The sequence below is a fragment of the Dipodomys spectabilis genome, unplaced genomic scaffold (genome assembly GCF_019054845.1).
Source record: "Dipodomys spectabilis isolate Male_0828 unplaced genomic scaffold, ASM1905484v1 ptg000032l, whole genome shotgun sequence".
NCBI lineage: Eukaryota > Metazoa > Chordata > Mammalia > Rodentia > Heteromyidae > Dipodomys > Dipodomys spectabilis.
The window spans coordinates 27,967,095-27,990,582 of NW_024870709.1; the positions used below are offsets into that span (position 1 = coordinate 27,967,095).

General features: G+C 38.2%; 1 protein-coding gene across 4 annotated transcripts in view; it reads right to left on the reverse strand.

Annotated features, from left to right (window-relative positions):
* The window catches only part of Cblb (Cbl proto-oncogene B), a 165,322-nt gene extending 144,786 nt beyond the window's left edge, over positions 1–20,536 (reverse strand). For 2 of the 4 annotated variants that reach the window (XM_042676811.1, XM_042676808.1), the window contains exons 1-3: positions 20,209–20,242; positions 19,032–19,214; positions 4,278–4,528 (exon numbers count right to left, since the gene is read on the reverse strand). In XM_042676811.1, coding sequence (XP_042532745.1) covers positions 4,278–4,528; positions 19,032–19,199 — 419 coding nt within the window. In that variant the 5' untranslated portion in view covers positions 19,200–19,214; positions 20,209–20,242. Of the gene's footprint in view, positions 1–4,277; positions 4,529–19,031; positions 19,215–20,066; positions 20,093–20,208; positions 20,243–20,448 lie in introns of those variants that run through there. The other 2 variants (XM_042676809.1, XM_042676810.1) reach the window with 2 other exon arrangements.
* Between the last annotated feature and the right edge of the window lie 2,952 nt (positions 20,537–23,488).

The window sequence follows — 23,488 nt, forward strand, 5'->3', positions numbered from 1 at the left end:
AGTTGCATTCTACAGTGCTGGTATATGAAGAATGAACCCCAGCTTTAAAATATTAACAAGAAAACATCTGTGCTTTCCTCTATGGCCTGAATTTTTTTAAGCCTTGATTTTCTTCACAGATAGTTTGTCAAATGCTGAGCTATTTTTTTCCACCTCTGATGACTTTTGGTTTAGTTTCGGTGGTAAAGCTGAGTGTGGGAAGGGAAATAGGTTCCATGGCCCTGGCTCCTTGAAGAATTATTGAAACAGGGAAAACCCTGCATATCCTGAGCCTATCATCTCCAACTGTTCTAAAACATGCCAAGGTCCTGCATAGCAGCTGTTTAATAATTTTCTGATAAGAGAATACATCTTACCACTAGTGAATTGATAAAACTGCCAGCCAAAATCATAGAAGAAAGACATCTCCTGCTCATGGTCAGGAGTGCCTATCTTCACGTCCATTTGGACTATCTTCACATCCATTTGGACTTTTGCCACACATATCACCCCCACCTCCTTCAATAAAAAAGAACCTTATTAGGCTGTCTCTTTTTCTTTATACTTCAAACTACCGATTTCCTGGTCCCCTTTCCCCTACACACACATGCAAACTCTATGTGTGCCAAAAATCACTGAATCACTCTTCCCAGAAATGCCAGCTCAGAAGGGGTGAGACATTCTCCTGGAGAAGCACCAATCTCCTGTGAGGCCCAATGGTTTATAAAATAAATAAACAAATAAATAACCCATGGGAAATGTGATACAAGAGAGTCTGCTGCGAACGCCAAGGGTCCATGCAGCCTGTGTGCATCCTTCCTCTACTGTAAGTCATTACTCTACCCATTCTCAAGGCAAGAGGTTTTAACAGTGCCTTAAATTAAATGTCTGTTTAAGGCAGTAAATACACTTATCTACTATAATTTCAATGTGGGCTCTTCTACAGGACCTGAGTAGGAAATATATTGAGTGATTTACTTACTCATTTATTCATTCAATGATATAAATTTGTACAGAAGATGTAAAGTAGGATATAAGTTTACCACACCCTTACCACATCTAATTTAAACATTTTCACTAAAATTTTCACCTAAAACTTGTAACACATGTCAATCTTTTAATAGCAAATAAAATGTCTGTATAAACATTTGGCTTCAAATAATGGTAGCTAGTAAGAATCAACAGTCACTGAAATTCTATCTTGCTTCTGGAACCTGGTGGCAATTCAAATTTCCACTGCTATTTCTGGAGAGTCTTAGAGCTTTCAACTCCTAAATGTACATAACCTGGTGCATAAGTGATGAGGCCAGAGTTTCATAATCAAGTACACATCCATGAGTATATACAGGTCATGACTAAGAGAGAATTTCAAATCCATATACATTTATGCCATTTTACTTTCGGTAGAGGGATTTTCTTTTTGGATTTAATGGTTTTACACGCTCTGTCTATTTTTCTGGTTACTATTTATAATCTTCAGAGCCTACATATGTAGAAATCAATACATTATATAACACAAACCTAAGATGCAGACTAGTGAGACTAGATTTTTTAACCTGACAGAAACATTTCAAGTTTTCTAGAAGCTTTCCTAACTAGTACAAGGACCTAAAATCCAAAGAGATTTCCCTTTCTTTAACAATCAAGTTAGATAATGTTAAGACACTGTATATTTTAATTATTTAATTAATATGAGATTTTTAGTTCACGACAGACTTTCATTGCCAATAAATATCCAAGATTGGACATAGCAATAACGCCAGTACAGAGGTTCCTCAAAAGACTAAATACAGAGCTTCCCTATGACCCAGCAATTCCACTCCTGGGAATTTATTCCATTGACCACAAACCAAGCCACATTAAAGCTACCAGCACAACCATGTTCATTAAAGTATTGTTTAACATAGCCAAGATATGCAATCAACCCAGATGCCCCCCAGGGAATGAATGGAACAAGAAAATGTGGTATATATACACAATGGAATTCTACGCTTCTATCAGAAAGAATGATATTGCCCCATTCTCAAGGAAATGAAAAGACTTGGAAACATTGTATTAAGCAAAGTAAGCCAAACCCAATGAAACATAGGTTACATGGTTTCCCTCATTTGTAGTAATTAGAATGTACCTATAAATCTTCAAGTAAACACAGTGGATGATAGAAGAAAAAAATAACACTACGACATAAATCAAATAGGACTCCAAAGGTTCACACAGTGAGACCCAAGGAGGATATTTTTAGGAGGGGGTCACAAAGACTCAATAGCTATGTGCATATGAGGTTATAAAATGATTTTTATCAAAGTGAACTCCAAGAAATGGAAACAATAGGTTTTTATTTTACTTTTTGATATTTTGTTTTGTTTTGTTTTGTTTTTCCCCCTTTGTCACTGTATTTCATTTCTGTACTTTTTGTCTTGTATGTAAGTTTATGTTTGAGGGAGTAATGGGAAGCACAGAAATGTAATGACAAATGGTAAACTAATTGTGCAGTGATCCTCATTTGATACTATGTTGAAAATAAACACAAACGGTAAACTAATTGTGCAGTGATCCTCATTTGATACTATGTTGAAAATAAGTTATACAACTTGGGGGGAAGGGGTTGGAGAGGGAAAAAATTGAGAGAAAACAAGGGAAGAGTTGACATTGTTTAAAAAGATATGTAGGGGCTGGGAAGGTGGTTCAGTGGTAGAGTGCTTGCCTGAGGCCCTAGGTTCGATTCCTCAGCACCACATAAGCAGATAAAGCTGGAAGAAGTGCTGTTGCTCAAGTGGTAGAGTGCTAGACTTGAGAAGAACCGAGGGGAAGAGCCCAGGCTAAGTTCAAGCCCCATGATCAAAAAAAAAAAAAAAAAAGATATGTACTCATCCTGGTGCTGGTAGCTCACACCTATAATCCTAGCTACTTAGAAGGCTTGAGATCTGAGAATTATGGTTCAAAGCCAGACCAGGCAGCAAAGTCTGTGAGACTCTTATCTTCAACAAGTGACTCAAAAAAAACTGGAAGTGGTACTAGCCTTAAACACAAAGAGGTTCTGGGATAGCACCCAGGACCTGAGTTCAAGCACTAGGTCAGGAAAAATAATTTAAAAATACTCATTATCTATGTAACTGTAACCCTTCTGTATATCACCTTTACAATAAGAATATTTTTTTAAAAATTAATGAGTGCCCTCTATGTCAAAAACCCTGACAATTAAATGATAATTTAATTGATGTCATGTTAGTCTTTTTTACCCAGTTTCTCTTACTAGCCCACATACTGAGACCAAAGCTACATTTCTACCAGAGCTATCACACTCACAGATTCAATCAAAAGATAAAGACTTCTTATTTATAATAGCAAATTTCGTGTGAAAATGAGCCCAAGCTATTCCTAGTCATTGCTAGTAGGAATAAAACTCAGTATAACCAATGTGAAAATGTGAGTTTACAAAATTAAATATGTGTAAAATTTACTTAAGCTCATCTTATCAAAACATTCTATGTACAAAAATGGATCTGTTATTGAAACACCTTTGTACAACTATTTGAAGAAAAATATTAAAACCTGCACACCAATGTTTATAGCAACTTCAAATGTAATTACTCCAAATTGGAAGCAAGCAAGATGCTCTTCAATATGAGAGTGGAGAAACAAATTAAGGTAAAAGCATTCAATAAGGTATTAAGACTTGACATAAAGAAATAAGCTACCAAGCTACGAAAGACAGAGGAAACCTAAATGAGCTTTAAGGGAAAGAAGCTAAGTCTGGAAAAGTTAACATGTTGAGTAAGTTCCACTACATGGCATCTGCAGAAGGCAAAACCATAGAGACTTGTGAAAAGATCAGCGGCTGCCAAAAGAGTTCAGGAAGTAGGGTAAGAGAACAGGGCCAATGAATAAGTAGAACACAGGGTATTTTCAGGACTGCAATGGTAGAAACATGACACTTAGCACTTATAAACCACAGAACCATGAAACACAGTGAACCCTAATGCAAATTCTAGACTCCAGTTAAAACAATGCTGGTTCATTAACCATAGTAAATTGAGCACACTAATGTTAAGACACAAATTGTAGAGCCTACTCTGCATTTCCTCAGCATTTTTTTCTGTGGACCTAAAACTACTCTATAAAGTTTACATAAAAGAAACATCCACTCAAGATCATACATAAAGTTGTGCAAAATAATATCTGAAGTAAGTGCACAAAGTGCTCAACAAAATAAAAAATACATCATGGCTTTATGTAAACTAAGAGAAACACCTGCAAAATAAATAGTACTGGGAAAAGGAATTCTGATATAGTCTTACCTGTCCTGTGACTGTTCTTCATACATCCTCTCCTTGCCTTCTTTAAAAAGCCTTATTGCTCGTTTTGACTTTTTCATTAGGCTATCAATGTAGATTTTAAAATACTCATTCTCACTTAGTTGGGCAAGTTTCTGGTTGTCATCATATTTACTCAGTATGAGTCGCAAATGCTGGTATGTGTCAGGTAAAATATCGAGTATATATGGCGGGCTATTTTTCAACTGCAGTTTGGGATTTTGGCACAGTCTTACCTAAAAACAAAGAAAGAAAAAGTATATTTACGTCAATCAGAACATGCTCTTTCATATAAAACTTATGAATGGACATAGCTATAGCTAATTTTTCATCTTCCATAATACAATTTGTGATCTTAAATCAGCAACTCCAGTTTATAAAGAACTAGCAAATTTTCACATCTGTGTATCTACTATCAAGTCCTATTCTCTTTACATGCAGACTATTCTTTATCACATCTTTGCTTTCAATTCTGAAAGTTTTAATTCTCTTTCTAGTGTACTAATCACTGTTTACCTACAATAATCTTTTTGTAATAACAATGAGGAAATAGTCCTTTTCTGCTGGCAACCAATGCACATGTTGACATTATTTTACTATATGTAATTTCTAGCTAAAGCTCTCTTATGGATTTTAATATTTTTACATATTGTTTACCATTCCTAGGGGAATAAAAGAAAAAGGTAAAATTTTAACAACTGAGTTATTAACTAGCTAAATGGCTGACAGGTCACAAGAAGTCTTCCACCTCTCACAACATCTACCATTCCTGTAAACATGTGATACTTAATAGTTTAATCACTCTGCCAAGGACCATCCAACCACTGGGGCATACAGGTCTGCTTTGGAACTTAAATTAAAAGGAAGTAATTCAACCATATACTCTGTTCCCTTGTGTATGTTCGTGTGATTTAGCCAAGAAGTAGTAAGCCCAGTTCATTTGCCCCTCCAACTAGGGCATCAGAAACTCAGTCAAACCTAATTTTAAATTGAAAGCTCTGGAGATTATACAAGAGCACACATAGTATAACACTGCAGCAGAACTAATAGAAAGTCCAACTAGATACATAAAAACAGATTTAGTATAAAGATAGTAAAGTGAAAACTTCTGGATCTCTCAGACCGTACATACACACACACATACACACATACATGGAATATACACCACACACATTATATGTATATATATATGTTATATATGGCATATACATATGAATATACCATATATAAGTTGTGTGTACATATGACAGTAAGTTTGTGTATATGCATATTTAATTATATGTGTATAGACAGATAAATATGAAAGATACATAAAACATAATTGGTAATGACATTTCTGACAGTTTCCAGTCTGATTTCCTTTCCATTACTTGTTAAGGCTGATGTTAGGTGGCACCAGAGTGACAAATGGCATTTCTCAAATCTGGCTAAGAGAACCAGATGCTAGTAGGTCACACCTGTAATCATAGCTACTCAGGACACTGAGATCTGAGGATCACGGTTCAAAACCAGCCCGGGCAGAAATGGCCCTGTGAAACTCTTATCTCCAATTAACCACCAGCAAACACGAAGTGGAGCTATGGCACAAGGTGGTAGAGCACTAGCCCTGAGCAAAAGAGCTCAGGGACAACACAGGACCCATTAATTTACAAAAATAAAAGTAAAAAACCATGGTGGCTAAGAGGAAGTTGATCTGGAGGTGCCTTTAGACTAGAGGAACTTGTATTTGAGGCATTAAGTCACTTCCATAAATAGCTCAGTTATTGTCAGCAGTTTGAAATATGTCAGGCACAGAATGAAAAATACTATATGATCTCAATTATACAAGAATCTAAATATAAAGAAGTCAGATAAATACCAGCAGTGTGGAATAGTAGTTACCAGAGACAGGCAAAAGGAGGAAAGGAATATATCAAGCTGCAGTTAAGTAGGATGGACAAAATTACAGAGGGATGACTCTATACAACTTGAAGACTATTGTTAACATCAACTTGTATGCCTAATGTTGCTAAAACAATGGGCTTTAGGTGCTCTTACCACACAGTGTAAGCAATTATAAGATAGAAAGAATGTTGATTTGACTATAACAATTATTTCAAGGGATGTGTGAGTATACATCATATATACATATATGCTTTTGTACAAATACTTAACTATATACACATATGGATATATGTATTTCAAATATTTCAAATACAAATTTGATATATAACAAATAATTGTGATATATAAAGTGATTTTTTTCTATTTAAATAAGAGTTTTAAAAAGAGTAACTTCAGGAATATTGCAAGTGCTCACCACACTAACTATCCTCCCACAGGGGCAGAAAGGCATACTTCAAATCTGCCGACTGAAATATATTTTGGGTCATGACTAGAAGTCTATGTGGGTAATGAAAGAAGCACAGCGAACAAAATATACTCATCCAGAAACAAATCTAGATCTTTTCACTGATACATACAGACTTATCAGCTTCTAGAAGTATACAAATTAATAAGCTAGAGGTAGAGATTTAATTTAAATGTAAGAATACTATTTTAAGCTGAATGACAATGGCTCATGCCTATAATTCTAGCTACTCAGGAAGCTGAGGTCTGAGAATCAACATTTAAAGCTAAGCTGTGATAACAAATCATTGAGATTCTAACCTCCTGCTAGCCAGCAAAAAACTAGATGTGGATGCATAGCTCAAGTGGAAGAGCGCCAACCTTGAGCAAAAGAACTCTTGAGCTAGAGTGGCATGCTCTATGTTCAGGCCAAGTATCAGCACAGACATGACAATACACACACACACACACACACATACACACACACACACACACAAACACACATACCTGTAAAACTTTTCCTGGAATGTTGAGATGCCATTTCATTTGTAAATAATACATATGTTTATAACAGTTCACATAAAATAGCTGACAAAGTTTTTCTATCACCTGGATATGATTAAAGAAGTTCGTTCTGCATTAAAGACTAAGTTCCAAATGTCAATGATTTAACATATCCTGATTCCAATAGGCATTTAAATTTTGTACACCAAAAGATAGATGTGAATACAGAAATTTGAAGAGTACTGTGACCAACTTCTTACAACAGACACAGTTTAATTTCAGCAACATGTACTTGTACACCATGTCACAGATTGATAAATTATTAACTTGTAGTCAGGCAGCAGAGCAGCTTCAAACTCATTTCCTGAACTGCTGGCTTTTTTAACTGACTACAGAAAATTATCTCTTAAGTATTTTTCCCCAAAAACTCTAAAATTATTCCTTAAAAGATACTTTCACATCTTACATGTATCAAATTATTTTCTATCTGATCTTTTCTTACTTACTTTTAAGATTGTAAATTCATGTGGGAATGTATTGTTTTATTGAGTAATACTGAATAACTACTATATCATAGGTACTAATCTCAGTGGCAGAAAATTACAGATGACTAGCATATTCTTCCTGTGTTAAGAAGTCTGGCAGAAGAGACCTAGTTCTCTATAATTAACTTAGGAGAAATGTAATTCTTGCTCCAAGGGATCTCTGTAAAGATTCCATCCAATCCACTCATTTCTAGATAAAAAGTAAAACTGAGAACTACAAAGATTAAAGGACTATTAAAAAAACATTAATCCAACACAAGAGTCTGCATCTTTTAAGTCTCAGACTGGTCTTCTTTCTAACTCTAATATAATTATAACTGTGCACATAATTAACGATCCTTTCTAAACTAATTTCCATTTTTATTTTATTCTAATTGCTAATTTACATCAACTTCAGGACTCATTTGTTAATGCAACAAAGGTTTATATGTCAGGCATTATTCCAGACAGTATGAACACAGGAAAAAGTCACAGGAGTTATCTAGTGGGAAAGCCTGGTCGCTTAAGGAAGAATTGCCAGAGAATGGAGGGCTATAGGAAGAAAGAGTATACAGTGGTAGAGGAGAAAAGCAGCAGCTTAGTATTATTCATTCACAAGGGAATCAAGGAACGCATACCTGAATTTGCAAAATGCAACATCCTAGGCAAAACAGTTTGGAAAGATTTAAGAGAAACCAGGATATAGGAGGAGTACATGCAATTATTCTAAAAGGAAGGAATACAGGAAGGCTCATGGGTAGTGATACAGAAGTTGGAAATGGACTGGGGAGGTCAGCCTGTGTAGACTATGCTGTCCTCTAAATCTGCACTTGAGAAAGTATAACAGATGGTGCCAAACTACTTCCTGTATGCCACCAAATGTGCAGTGCATCAGTGAGATTACTATTAAGCCATGTGACTTATGACAGCGATTGCAGAAAATTAATGGCCTTACACTAGGACTATGACTTCCAAGCAGGTCAAATTCAAATCCATTCAATAAATATTTATTGAGTGCCTGCTATGTGCAAGGAACTGCAAAAGCCAGGGAAAGAAAAATTGCTTCTCTAAAATCACTCCTTTAAGGAGAAAAAAAAATCAAGTTTAACCACAAGGTTCAAGATCACATTCAAATGACTTAGATTTCTCCTAGAAATATCTAAATTGTTCCATAGAATGAACGTGGGAGCAAAACCAAAGGGTTTTCACAAGGAAACACATTTTCAAATTTTCAATCACATTATCTAGTGATTGAAAAAAATACTTATCAGGCTTAAAGAGGTACATAAAAGAATAGCAATATTACTCTACTCTTTTAACTACAGGCACAACATCTGCTTTTGGAATTAGGGTAAAAATGTGATTGTAGTCATTGATACAAAGGATTTTGGAATCTGCAGAGACCCTTGGAAATTACCAAGAGCACCTTCTTCAGTTGACCTGGTTACACTAAAAGTAACCTCTTAATGTTCAGCTTATGTCCCTGGTATTTGACCTTAAATGAGGCACAACTAATGTTTGTATTTATTTATTTATTTATGTCAGTTGTGGGCCTGGACTCTGGGCCTGGGAGCTGTCCCTCAGCTCTTCAGCTCAAGGCTAGCACTCTACCACTTAAGCCGCAGCAGCCCTTCTATCTTTTTCTGGTTATGTGGTGCTGAGGAATCGAACCCAGGGCCTCATGCATGTGAGGCAAGCATTCTACCTCTGAACCACTTTCCTAGTCCCCTGTATTTAATTATTTTTAAGGAAACTTTCTCTGTACACTGTAATTTGCATTTTTTCAAATGCAAATAAAAATTATTAGCGGGGAGGATTGGGTGGGGGGGCGGGGAGAGGCTGGGAAGGGATGTGAAGGACAAACAAAGGAGGAGGCTGCAATGCTTGATAAGAAATGTACTCATTATCTTGCCTATGTAATTGTAACCCCTCTGTACAGTATGTTCACAAAAAATAAAAATAAAAAAAATTATTAGCACGTGTTTATATGTATTTTCTTAAATGCATGTTCACAAATCTAAACATGTAAGTATATATACATATGTATATTCCACAATATTAAAGCAAAGGAACAAATATAAAAACAAGATTTACCATCATTGGAACAATTTGCAATGATGTTAATTATTCTTGGAATACTTTTCTGTGTCTTAATTAAAATTTCCAGTCAAAAAGTAATAAAAAGCTGGGCACCAGGAGCTCACACCTGTAATCCCATCTACTCAGGAGGCTGAGATCTGAGAATCACAGTTCAAAGCTAGGCCTGGAAAGAAACTCTTTGAGACTCTTATCTCCAACAAATTACTCAAAAAAGCCAGCAATGGTACTGTGGCTCAAGTGGTAGAGCTCACCTTGAGCCAAAGAAGCTCAAGTACAGTGCCCAGGCCCAGAGTCCAAGCCCCAGGATGTTACGGGGTGGGGTGGGGCAGGGGGGAGGGGAAGGGGAGGCGGGGAGGGAAGGAAAGGTAATAAAAAGAGGTGTCAGATCAGCTAACATATTCTTCACAAACAAGGTTAAAAACTAGTTCCTGAAGCATATGAAAGAAATTTCACCAAGGCAAATGAGAATTGCAGCAGTAAGGAATTGTGTCTGTACTGCACAAATGACTTTCATTCCAAATCACTCTGTATTTAATGAAGCATTCAATGGTACTGAAATAAGTTGAGTACTCTCAAAATGAGGGAGTTGTTATTGTTTCTGCAATACTGGAGGTCAAACCGAGGGTCTCATGGATGCTAGGCAAGTGCTCTGCCACTGAATTAAAAATCCTAGTGTTTAAAAGTCTCATTTTACAAAAATATGAAGGACAATTCTCCCTCCTCCTATAAATGTCAGAGATTGCTTTCTGCAGTTACACAAAAATGTCATTGAAGTAACAAGCATCTAAGAAATTTGGAGTTCATTTTATTTTAATGAAGTAAAAATATTTTATCAAATACAAAAGAATACAACTTTTTTTTCATAATCATTAGTTGGGCAAAACAAATTAACATGGAAAATCAGTCAAAAATTTGAAATTGGTTATTTGTTATAGTACGATTTGGAGAAAAAGAACAATTCCTGTATGGCTTTTAGAGAAGGTTGATTTAAAAGGTAGATATAAAAAGTAACATTGATGAACCAGCTAGTAGTAATTAAAGTAATTGTTGTGTATTCACCTCTACACTCTCTTACCAGTGAGAAACAAACTTTCTTTTTTTTTTCTTTTTTTTTCTTTTCTTTGCCAGGGGCTTGAACACAGGGCCTGGGCACTGTCTCTGAGCTTCTCTTTGCTCAAGAATGAAACTAACTTTCTTGAAAGGGGACAACACATCTGTATATCTTACTGGTCTTTCTCTTACTTTGCAAAAAGTAGATGTGCAATAAATATTTGATAGAAGGAAGGAAAACAAAAGGAAGAGAGAAACTAAGTAAGCAAAGTTTTCTCAGAGGAAAATATAAAGTGATTATTTGTGTCATTATTGCATAAACCTCCTTAAAGAAAACTACAAAAATCTGGAGAATTTAATAGTATCAAAGATAAGAAGAAAACACTCTTGATTTGCTTGCTACAGAACAAGCAAGAATCGTATGATAGAGAGGTGGGCTTGACTCTCTTCATGCTACAAACACGGACATTGGAATCAAAGCCTTGCTGCTTACTAGGTTTAAATTCTAGGCAGGTTCCTGCTTCCAGAAATCTTTTAGTATACTCTAATTCTTTGAAGAGGAAATGTACAGTGCTTGGTGCCATTCTCAGTACTTAAGAGACATTCAACTTGTTTCTTCCATACTTTATACCCCACCACAACAAAATTACCACAGGTTTTAATGCAGGTATGAGAATGCAATATATGGTACTAGCTGCTTTGAGGGGATCAAATAGTTCTTCATGCTACCTGAATCCCTTAGTCTGGAATGTTCTGTGCAGGAAATGAGGCATAGGTCAGACCAGTACTTTTGTCAGCTAACTTGGAATCTACTTTCTTCAAACCCAAACATTCTCAGGAATAGAGTTAGTGATGAAAGAGGCAAACTTTTGCACAGAACTGGAGGGACCAAGGGTGAACAAATGAAGCTGTGGTACTCACCAGACACTATGTTAAAAATGAGCTATTTAACTTGTCAGTGGGGATGGGAGGGAAAAACTGGGAGAGAACAAAGGAAGGGATAACACTGTCTAAAAAGAAATATACACATTACCTGACTTAAACTCTAACCCTTCAGCATATCACCTTTATCATAACAATTACAAAAAAGATCCAAACTTTTAATGAGAAGAACATTAATACCTTTTGCTATTGTATTGTTGTGTGAGTGAAATTAACAACTACACAGTATATTAAAAAGCTACAAATTTTAGTTGAATATCATCAAAATGCTTGTTTCACTACTAGAAAAAAATACTAGCAATGTACAAACACTTTTTTCATAAAAACAAACTATAAATATGCTAGATTAGAGTAGATAAAAATAGCATAGTAGCAATGTTAAAGTCACAGAATATATTTTATATGATCTTCATGAGAAAGATAACAATATATTTCCATTTCCAATTTTTATTATTTACCAACCTAATAGCTACAAGACTGCTTAAATTGTTTTGTTTCTTCTATAACATACAATTTTAAAAGAAGGTTGAAACATTACAACTTTATGCTTAAAACTACTAACAATCCAACATAAAAAAAATCTATAAATCCTCCCTAAACTTCTTTGTAACATCCCTCAATTTCCTCTTACCAAGCAAGACATGATGGCTGGCTGACTTTCTCCTATCCTACTAAGAACACCTACTCAGAAACACACACGCGAACACACACGTGAACACACACACGCACACACACAATTAATTTCTACCCTCTTTAAGTTCTCAAATTATCAGGACTTTTCTTTTTGATCAGTTGTTATATTTTCAGAACATTTTTTTTAGTAACCCACATGCTTCTTTTAATCCAGTCCCATCACATAAGTGAAATTACTCTATAAACTTTAACAACAGCCTTTCATGAAAATTCAATTTCCTTTCAAAAATTTTTTATCCTGTTTTTCTCTACAGGAATGTAACCTTAGTGTATCAGAATTTGATCTGTCTTTCTTGTAGTTATTATTACTCCGGATATTACCACGTCCCAATTCTTTTTCTACCTCTTATCCTTATTCTTTGTAGGATTTTCTTTTCTTCACCACCACAAACATTTCTCAATAGTTCAAACTCTTTGCTTCTCTGACTCTCTTCTACTCTACATCAGAAATCTCTTGAGCTGCAAGGCTCGGTATTATGAACACAGTGACCAAATAGATGTCTCTAGTCTTTTCTCTCAAAATTCATATACAATTTTCTGACTTCAAAATGGTCAATCAAACTCAATATGGCAAAGAACAAATTTCTACACCAACCCCCAAGTTTAGTCTTTACCTTCCTCTGTTCTTAATCTCATTAAGGGCATCACTGCCTTCGGAGTCAACTAGGCTGAAAACCTCAAGAGTCACTTTCACTTCACTTCTCTTGCATTCTCCAACCCTGAAGAGCCACCAGCATCTGCAGATGTTACTTCCATAATACCTTCTTCTTTTGAACCAAAACAAGTGAACAGTACCACTTACAGAACTAAACAACCATTAGTCAGTTCTCTAGGCCAACACTGTGTCTCACCCAGACTGTTTTGAATTTTTCTTGACAAATATTGCTGCTCTTGGTTTCTTCCAACCTTTAGTATCAGTAGTGCAATACACCAAAGGAAAAATAACCTTGACTTTTCTACCTGCTGTTCAAAAGTACTCAAGGCATATTTGCTATCAAATAAATTAAGTGTAGATTTTTTTTTTTGACAGAGCAGTCCAAATTTCTATTACCATCTTCCAATTTACTATCTCTCACTCAACAATCTCCCGTAATTCCTTCTGCCATGTATACCCCTCCTCATATCACTGGAATCCCAACCATCATCTAAAAACAGTCATAGTCTCTTCTTGATTCTTCATTCAACATCAATTCTTCATCCTCAAAAAGTAGTATTCACCTCTACCAAATACACTGTACTTTCTTTATGCCATACACTACTTCTTACACCAGTGGCACCATGGTTCTTTATGAATATCAGTCTTTCCATATCTTTGCATTTCCTGTATCTGCAAAAGTGAACAATACTGTTGAATCACTTCCTACATTTTTTTATCCTGTTTGATTTGGATAAAGAAGATAGTCAAAGGCAGCATACAAAACAGTTTTTGAAATTAAAAAGAAGCTGGAGATCTAAAGGGTAAAAAGTGAGACTGACATATGGGTCTTCTGTCACTGGGATAAGTCAATGTAACTCCTATTTGGATTCTTTTGTATCATTTAATAGTTTTTCTACAAGTCACACTTTGGGATCACTTCATTTACCTTAGTACAATTCAAAATCTAAGCTAAGCACAATTATGTAGACACTGAATGTGTTTTTACCCCCGGTTCAAGTCTCCTAGGACCCAGCATCCTAACAAGGCAGAGCAATTTCCATCCAAAAAAGGAAAGGAAATATATGAAGAAAAGATAATTCAAATATTCCCTTTTCTGAGTTTCAAAGCCAACAAACACTAGGTGGATTCCAAACTAAGTTTTATTCTATGGAATAATTCCTCACGAGGACAAGGAATTCAACTTTAAAAATAAATTATTCCCACTTTTAATTATTTATCTATAATGCTAGCATCTTTGATTGACAAAATGTAAAATACATTATGGTCATAGTAAAATTGTAAAGATGGAGGATGAATTGCGCTTTAAGGTTGAAGAGTGTACTAAATGTACTAAAGTTAAAAGACAGTAAAAGGCTATTTGGCATCATCATTTTTAAATGCCTTTAAAAGTCTTACATAATTTCAAACAAATGACAAGGACAGCAAGGAAAATGCTGGAATTCAACTTGCTTTACTATTTAGCATCAATTAATTACTTTCTCATTTCCACAGTATTCACATAGGCTCAGCACATTTAGCATCTATTAGACGGAAAGTTGTTTCTTCTATTTTCCATCACCTGCCTAAAACCTTGTGAAAACCATACAAGGAACCTCATATTAATAAATTATGATTCCAGCTATACTGATTAGCAATCATTTCCTTACCCTCACTTCAGCGTTTCCAACAAGTACACACTAATGGCTAGCAGAATGCAGACAGAAAACTGAACAGTAGCCAGAAAAAACATGGTGCATATTCTCTACTCCTCTCTTTCTACACATGTCTGTGTCTGTAGTGCAGCCCTGTCTATCCTATATGGCAATTATCCATGGTACGTGCATTTCTCCCAGTCATTATACAGATTTCACTTTGCATCCTAGTAATAAGGTCTTAGTAGCAACACAGTAGGTATTCATAAATGTCCATTACGTATTTAAGAAACTCTGACTATGTTATAAATTTGGAACAAACTCCACATATCATTTTGGGTACATTATAACTTAGATGTGCACTTATGATAATAAATGTCATACCAAATCACTGTATCAAACAGACATCCATTGATCTGAGGGTTTTAGGGTTAGCTATTTACTTAGACTGTTGCACAAAGCTAAGACCAGACTATTTGACTAATGGGATGGTTGGGATATGCTGCCATTCCTTTCTCAGCACGAGCACTGTGATAACTCTACTGGTGGTATTGGCAACACACACTATATATCTTACAAGGCACATAACTGAGCAGTAACTTTCCCGTTCTCTTGGTGACCTTGAAAAAGAATCCTGCCACTTAAGACCAATTAATTAGTTGGAACTGGAAACTCAATTTGGATCAAGGGTCCAAAATTCAAGGGTCCAAAAAACAATGAACCTACACACTAGATATTTCCCTTACAGTCCAAGACTGCTTCATTATTCCCCATGATATAAGTTTCTTTGTAGTCACACTTTGAAGATTTATTCTTTATGAGGCTTCATAAACAAAATATGCTAACTTCATCTGAACTCCTGACTTTTCCTTAATGGCTAATTATATTTAAAAGCTTCTGTTTTCTGTTACTCACAAACAAATCTTGTATTTTTTAAATTTCATTTTATGGTAAAGATGCTGTACAGGGCGGGTTACAATTACAGGGAGGTTACAATTACATAAGAAGGGTAATGAGTACATTTCTTGCAGAACATTGTTACCTTCTCCTTTGTTTTCTCCTGCTATCCCCTCCTTCCCCTACCTCCCTCACTCTCTGCCCCCTCCAAGTTGTAAAGTTCATTTCTAACGTAGTGTCTTGTGAGTATCATTGTTGCAATGGGTCATCCTGTGTCTTTGTTTCAGCATTTTGTTGTTCCCCTTCCCCTCCCCAAATTAGATAAATGTATATACAAGATGCAGGGTACCAAAATAAGATACAGTCACAAAAGGGGATATAGGGGGAAGAACATATAAAAGAAACCAAAAAAAATCATATAGCACACTAAAAAGAACAAGAACAAAGAAAAACCTCGTGTGTTCATATTTTGGGGTTCATTTCACTTAGCATAATCTTTTTTTTGTTTGGGTCGGGTCGTGGGGTCTGAACTCTGGGCCTGGGTGCTGTCCCTCAGCTCTTCAGCTCAAGGCTAGTGCTCTACCATTTGAGCCACAGCGCCACTTCCGGCTTTTTTCTTTTTGCTTATGTGGTGCTGAGGAATTGAACCCAGAGCCTCATGCATGCAAGGCAAGCACTCTACTACTGAGCCACCTTCCCAGCCCCAGTTAACATAATCTTATATGGTCATATGTTCATAGCTTTTGGGCTTTTCTGCTTATCTGATAAGATTACCCTAGACATATTCTAATTATTGAAAATAAGGGAAACCATAGGACCTGTATGTCTTTGGGTCTAGCTTACTTCATTTAATATGACTTAATATGTCAATCATGGGGCTTGAAATCTAGGCCTGGGCACTGTTCCTGAGCTCTACAGCTCAAGGCAAGTGTTCTATCACTTGAGCCACGGTGCCACTTCCAGTTTTCTGATGGTTTATTGGAGATCAAGAGTTTCACGGACTTTCCTGCCAGGGCTGACTTTGAACTATGATCCTCAGATCTCAGCCTCCTGAGTAGCTAGGATTACAGGCATGAGCCACAGGCGCCCAGCTGCAGTTATTTTTTTTAAGTTAGTTGATATGTCAAGGGATTAACTGGGACTACTAGTAAAGTTCTTGATATAATTATCAGACAATGTTGATATTTCAAGCCACTTCCTTGGCCTCCGACAAAAGAAGAGGTAATACATGTGCAGGATGACTACACATTAGACATGTCACTAAAGCATACTGCCAACTACAACTATCGGTGCCTCTGTATTACTACGGGATGGAACAGAATTGAACATACTGAACTTTCATTGTAATGTAGATAATTGTTCTCCACAAAGCCCAAAAACTCTTTCACCATTTTCTTATTTAGACAAATAATGAGGATAAATAGAGAAAGTCATTGTAATGTACCTTCACCAACACCCACACCCACATCCCACTAAGAGACATGGATAACAGATTTCTTTGTGAGTCAACTTCCTCAACTGTAGAAGTTAAACCTAAACCCACAAAGGGGTTAATAAAATAAACAATGACAGATGTTTAACTACCAAATAACCACCCATTTTGCCATAACTCATTGGGAAATAATTAAAAGGGGATAAAAGTTATGGTAATGACCAGTTATAGACCAAAATTATGCATACCATCTCGTTAATGTTTCAATAACTTTACAGAAACTATTGGCCATCACTTCTTTACACAGATCTTTTTGATTTGATGTTCTTACCCTCAAATCACAAATATGTCAATTTTGATCACTTAAAGAAGTATGTGGACAAGGAATAACAGCTCCACTGTAAAACTTGATCTATTTGTTATTTGTTGCATATATGCATGTGCCTATATATGCCTCTATCTATAGATATCTATAAGTATAAGTATCTATAGATATAGATATAGATCTTGAATTCTTTCTCTAACACTCAACTAATGATGTGGCAAAAAGAATAACCTTCAAATGCAAACTCTTTAGAAACTCAAAAACAGCTCTGTGCCTGCCAAATATGTGCAATTTTTCTAACTCCGTATTCCTCATTCTTAAATGTCCAATGCTAAAGCCAAAACCTGAACCCAAGCAGCAAGCTGCAATGTTTTGAAACTATGATATCATTCTGTCTGGAGCACTTTAAGAGACAATTTGAATGAATTGGCAGAAGCTTAAATGGGTCACACTGAAACCCAAAACCAAGGATATTTATCTGGAAGAAATATTCTGGCTCTGCCTGTGAACACAATGGCCATACAATGGCAGGCCTATCATTCATTTATCTTTACTTGTACTTTGCAAAAAGACAGTGAAAATACGGTAGATCTTGATACCTGAGCACATTGCTAATACTACTGAGTACATAAAATTCACAAATAGCCCCAAATATCAACCAAGCCATAAGGTGTTACCAATCTTACATATATACATATATGCATGTATATAATAGGTATGTATGTAAATACATACATATATGTATATATCACAATGTATTAATTTTGGGAAAGCAGGAAACTGTAACTTAGTCATATTTATTTCATAATCTTACTTAGTACTGACAGCTACAATTTTAAAGGATACCCTTGTGAGGTATTCAGATAGCCTTTTTAAACTGGATCTCTCTAAGAACTAACATCTGCCTTGATTTCTTCTTGTGACATTACAGTCCATATGAATACAACAAACAAAAACTGCAGAAGTTTCTGCTATTCTCAGTTCCACAACTGCCTAACATAAATTTTCCTTTCACAGTAAACAGTACACAGTCAAAAAGGTTTCCTGTTTCAAAATGGAATAGTAGATGAAAGAAACTATAACCATGCCGTGAACAAGTTTAAAAAGTTTCTTAATGATGATCAGTTCTCAGTGATGAAAATGGAAACTCCCAATACTGCTTCCTCCCTTAAGCACTCATCTGGTTCTTTCCTGAGTAAACATTTTGAGCATCACACATGTGGTTACTGTAACTGTTCCATGAGAGATTTTTGTTAAATAGCTTGTGTGCTTTAGTTATTTGAGAGCAACACAACCTACTATAAGAAGGAATCAACACTCCTAAACTATGCTATGGTAATACACCCACAGAGAGCAGCCAATGGTTGAAAAAAAAAAAAACTTTGCATATCTGAGTCATATAGAAGAACTCTGAACCTTGAAGAGCAGGACAAAAGGTTAAAAAACAAAACAAAGCAAAAATCTTTGCTCTGAAGCCAGCTTTTCAAAACACATACATAGAGAAATGGAAGAAAAATGTCCAATACAAATCAAAAGATTGTTGTCAGAGCAATAACTGTTCACCAATTAAGAATGCATATAAATAAACCTGAAGAAGCCATGTATATGCAGGATGCATTTGGAAATACACCCAGAGTACATCAGATAGAACTTACCACTTTGTCCATGAGTTTCCAAGTTTTCTCCACTGTCCTGCGATCAGCAGCAGCTTGCTTGGGGGGGCCAACTGCATCCTGAATAGCATCGATAATACCCAAAATTCGACCTTTCCGGGGGTTTCCTCCTCGACCACCAGGGTTTCTGCCATTCATAGAATTTGCCATCTGGAATCTTTAGTTCTTTGAAAAGTAATTTAAAAGAAAGAAAAAGTTAGTTGGGTAAGAAAGGATTTACCCAACAGGAAACTCAATAGGCTAACTTAGACACACTGAAATCTCCACACTTAATGAGAACCCAAGGGGCCCAGATTCAACTTTTCCAACACCCCTGTGTGGATTCCATTCTCCATAGTACACAAAGTTCAGAAGCCACGAGCCTAGCTTTCCTGTTCGAACACTAAGAACTTAAAGACGCATCCTTCTCATGTTTCTAATAGCTAAAAGCTTCACTGAGACCCAACTTCTAAGGACAACAGTATCAACTAAACCTACAGATAAGTTCCCTCTGACTAGGTTAAAAAAGAAAAGAAAATCCCCGTGCTCCCCAGCTCTGCCTGAGCGCCCTAACACACGCCTAAGGGACACATCTGTTGTCAACAAAGGGTTTCTCCCCGCAGAAACCACCAAGTATGGACATAGGAACCCAGAGTCCTTTAAAGCAGCGCGGTGAGTCGTTATTCCCAAGAGCCAAATAAATCAACAAATAGCTCCTTTTGGAGGGGGGAGGGGAACGGAGGACGGAGGGAGAAACGGACCAGACGGGACTTGGAACGCAGAGTTCACTTCTCCCGGTCCCAGGGGGTCCTCCAGTCCCACCGACAGCTCACGGAGGGGTAGGGGCACCCCTTGCCCTGCCCAGGCCTGTCGGATCTCCGCTGGAGAGGAGGAGGAGGACCGACGGAGGACAAAGTGTCCCCGGGCTGCTCCAGCGTCTGGCAGCCCAGCCAGACTCCCTCGGAGCTGGGCGCCCGACTGGACGCGCCTCCCTCCCTCCCCGGCGGGCCGTCGGCGTCCCGGCCTCGCGGCGCCCACCTTCTCCTCCTCCTGTCCGGATCCGATCTGTAAATCCGTCCCACCCACCCCTCCACCCCAAGTCTCTCCACTGTGGACGGCAGCGAAGCTGGGCCGCCCTCCCTTCTTCCTGGGTGTCCGGGACGAACACCGCCCCCCCCACCTCCTCCCGTCTGTCCTCCGATCCGGGCAGCAGCGCCTGTCTCCCGCCGGGCGCCCTGAGCACGCCTCGCCTGACGCCGCCTCGGCGGTCCTCAGACCCGCGCGTGTGCTCGGGTCCCACTGCTCCACGCACGCAGCCCCCGGGGTGCTGACGGGGAGCAGCTGGGGCAGCCCGGGCGGGGAGTAGTAACCGCCCGTCCTAGCGCGCTGCCGAGGTCGGTGGTGGAAACGCGACAATTACCGTCAAGGCAAATCCACACCCGCTGTCCCCTCCCGCCCGACTCTCGGGGAGGCCGCCGCCGCCGCCGCACTCGCCGCACACCCCACCCCGTGAACATGCACAGACACCCAGGCGCGGGGCGGGGCCGGGGGGCGGGGCCGGGGCACGGCCAGCCAATCCCGACAGCCCCCACGCTGCCTGACAGCGGGCAGCGCCAATGGGCGCGAGGCGGCCCGTCCTCCAGGAGACACCACCCGCTCCACGTCCTCCACAGTACACAATGGCCCCCGAGGAAGCCTCTGGAGATCGCGTGTCCCGAAGGGAAAAGAAACTCGGAGGGAAAAAATGAACATGGGCTTGGACTTGTCAGGGGGCAAAAAAAGCAAAGAGACAGGAATGGGACTCAGAGGGGCGAGGAACTAGGGCGCTAACCAATAAGGGGTGGGCAGGTGGGCGTGAGCGTAGGGAAAGGGAGCCTGGCCAACTGGGGCTCAAAAGGCGGGACTTCCTGCCCGCTCACCTCCCAGTCTTTTGTTTCATAGCAACAGAGTGGAGGCTGGATGGGAGTTGCTCCTCAACTCCGGGCGGGTCACAGGCTTAAGAAATTCATCTCCCTAGGGCTGCCAAACTCTGCTGCCCAGGACAGCAGCCAAGCTGCTCGCAGACCGAGTCTCCTATTGGCTGTGACCAAAGAGCAGCCGTCACCCAGCTTCTGAGAGGAAGTGTAGACCCAGCCTAGACTTGAAGATCAAACTTGATTGCCAGTGAAAACTTCCTAAATTTCTGAGTGCTTCCCATCTACGACCGGTAACGTCCACACATCAAGCTGGTGAAAAAGCTAATAGTTGACCACCCTGCCCCCAGGGCAGGCAAAATGACCCGCCAATGAGAAATCACTAAGGTCTATGGGTTGTAACTTTTCTTCACAGCAAGTTTCTGGGGCTGAAACAGAGGAGAACTTAGATGTTTTTGTTGTTGTTGTTGTCTCAGTCTCCTTTATTCTGTACAGATTGCGCTTTGTGTAACACACACACACACACACACACACACACACACACACACACACCAACCTCGTGTCTGTCATTGTCTCCCACTATATTTAATCTCTTCCTCCATAAAAAAGGAACATATCTGTTGGGTGCTGGTAGCTCATTCCTGTCATCCTAGCTACTTGGGAAGCTGAGATCTGAGGATATAGATTTGCAATCAGCATAGACAAGAAAATCTGTGAGACTCCCATCTCCAGTTAACTACCAGCAAGCAGGAGGAACTGGAATTGTGACCGCACTGGTAGAACACCAGCCTTGAGCAAAAGCGCTTAGGGACAAACCCCAGAACTGGCACAAGAAAAAAAAAACAAACGAAAATTACACATCTGGCTGTTTAAAAATGAAAAGCTACTGTGCTGAGATCCTCCTTTCAACAAAATCATACAGTAAACAAGCAACCTTCATTTCTATTTGTTGCAATGCTACCACCCATGCTACTATCAAAAGCTTTGGGTTTTCATAATTTGGCAGCTTTTTTTCCCACTTGTGTTGATGTTTTTAATCATACTTTTATACCTTGATTGTCATTTGAAAACAGCCAAAGCATGCTCCTTGCAACCAATCAGGCCACAAAACATAGTTCAGAAGACATTTTTTCTGTTATTTCTATGCCAGTAATTAAAGAACAGTTGCTTGGTTTACATTTTGCTTAAGTACAAAAGTACTGACATCTCCATATCTTTTCCACACATTCATAACTCCCTTATTCAGAGTCATAGTACACACATTTACTAGAAGAAGACTGAAGAAAATGTAGTATCACTAATTATAATAAGTTACCTTTAAAATAAATCCAAAATGAACTGAAACTCCTGAGAGAAGATTTTCTACCCACATAACCATATAATAACACATTGCAACTAACTATATGGTGATCATGTTGGGATTTGAAAATGTTGTAAAATAAGTAAATAAAATAAGTAAAATAAATATTGGAGACTTGCTTATATTTTGTTCTGCAACTGAAAGAGATAAAAGTGAGCAAAATGGCATTATCTGTGGCATCAAGCATGTCATAACAAATGAGAACTCAATATATATATTTTGGGGGGGTTGGGTTTTGGGGTTTTTTTGTCAATCATGGTGCTTGAACTCTGGGCCTGGGCACTGTCCCTCAGCTCAAGGTGAGCACTCTACCACTTGAGCCACAGAACCACTTCTGGTTAATTGGTGTAAAGAGTCTCATAGACTTTCCTGCTGGGCTGGCTTTGAACTGTGATCCTCAGATCTCAGCCTCCTGCATAGCCAGGATTACAGGTGTGAGCCACCAGCACCTGACCTCATTCATGTATTGTTATGCATCTAGGTATATGTATATATCTCACTTACTATAGCTATATGTATCATAATATGACATATGTGTATGAATATTACATATATGCACATTGATATTCATATGTGCAACACATTCATGTACATTTAATATGTAAATTTCATCAACAAAGGATGTTTTATTGTCAACTAGCTATTTTGTGAAAGGCACCTAGAATGCTAGTTAAATTCTGGTGTTGCAAGAAGATCAGTTAAACTCAAACTAGGAATCAGAGTTTGGTTATATCTTACAAACTTTGGGGAAATCTGCCCTCCTGTTCATTGGCAGCACAAAAGATAAGCTTTTGCAAAAACAAAACAAAAATCATGAATTCTGAAGGACTATAATTAGTCCACAAAGGAATGTTTTCTTACCAGACTTTGTGATGCCCAGGTTATGAGGTAGTGTTCCAAACTAAAGAAATAACAGACTTTTGTACAGAACAAGTTGGCCTGTACTTTGCATTTTGCAGGGAACATATCACACTGGGAGCTGTGGGATTGGAACCTAGTGAAAACATCAATCTTCTGTTCTGGATAAACCTGACATGAAGTAGATGGTAGACTTCAGACAAAAGGACCTCACAACCACCATTGTGCCCTGTAAAGGAACATGTTAAACAAACTGGTTGATAAGCACAGGTGAAGTCTCAAGGGATAGATGTGGCAACAGCATTTGGAGGCAGCAATGAACTCTTGAA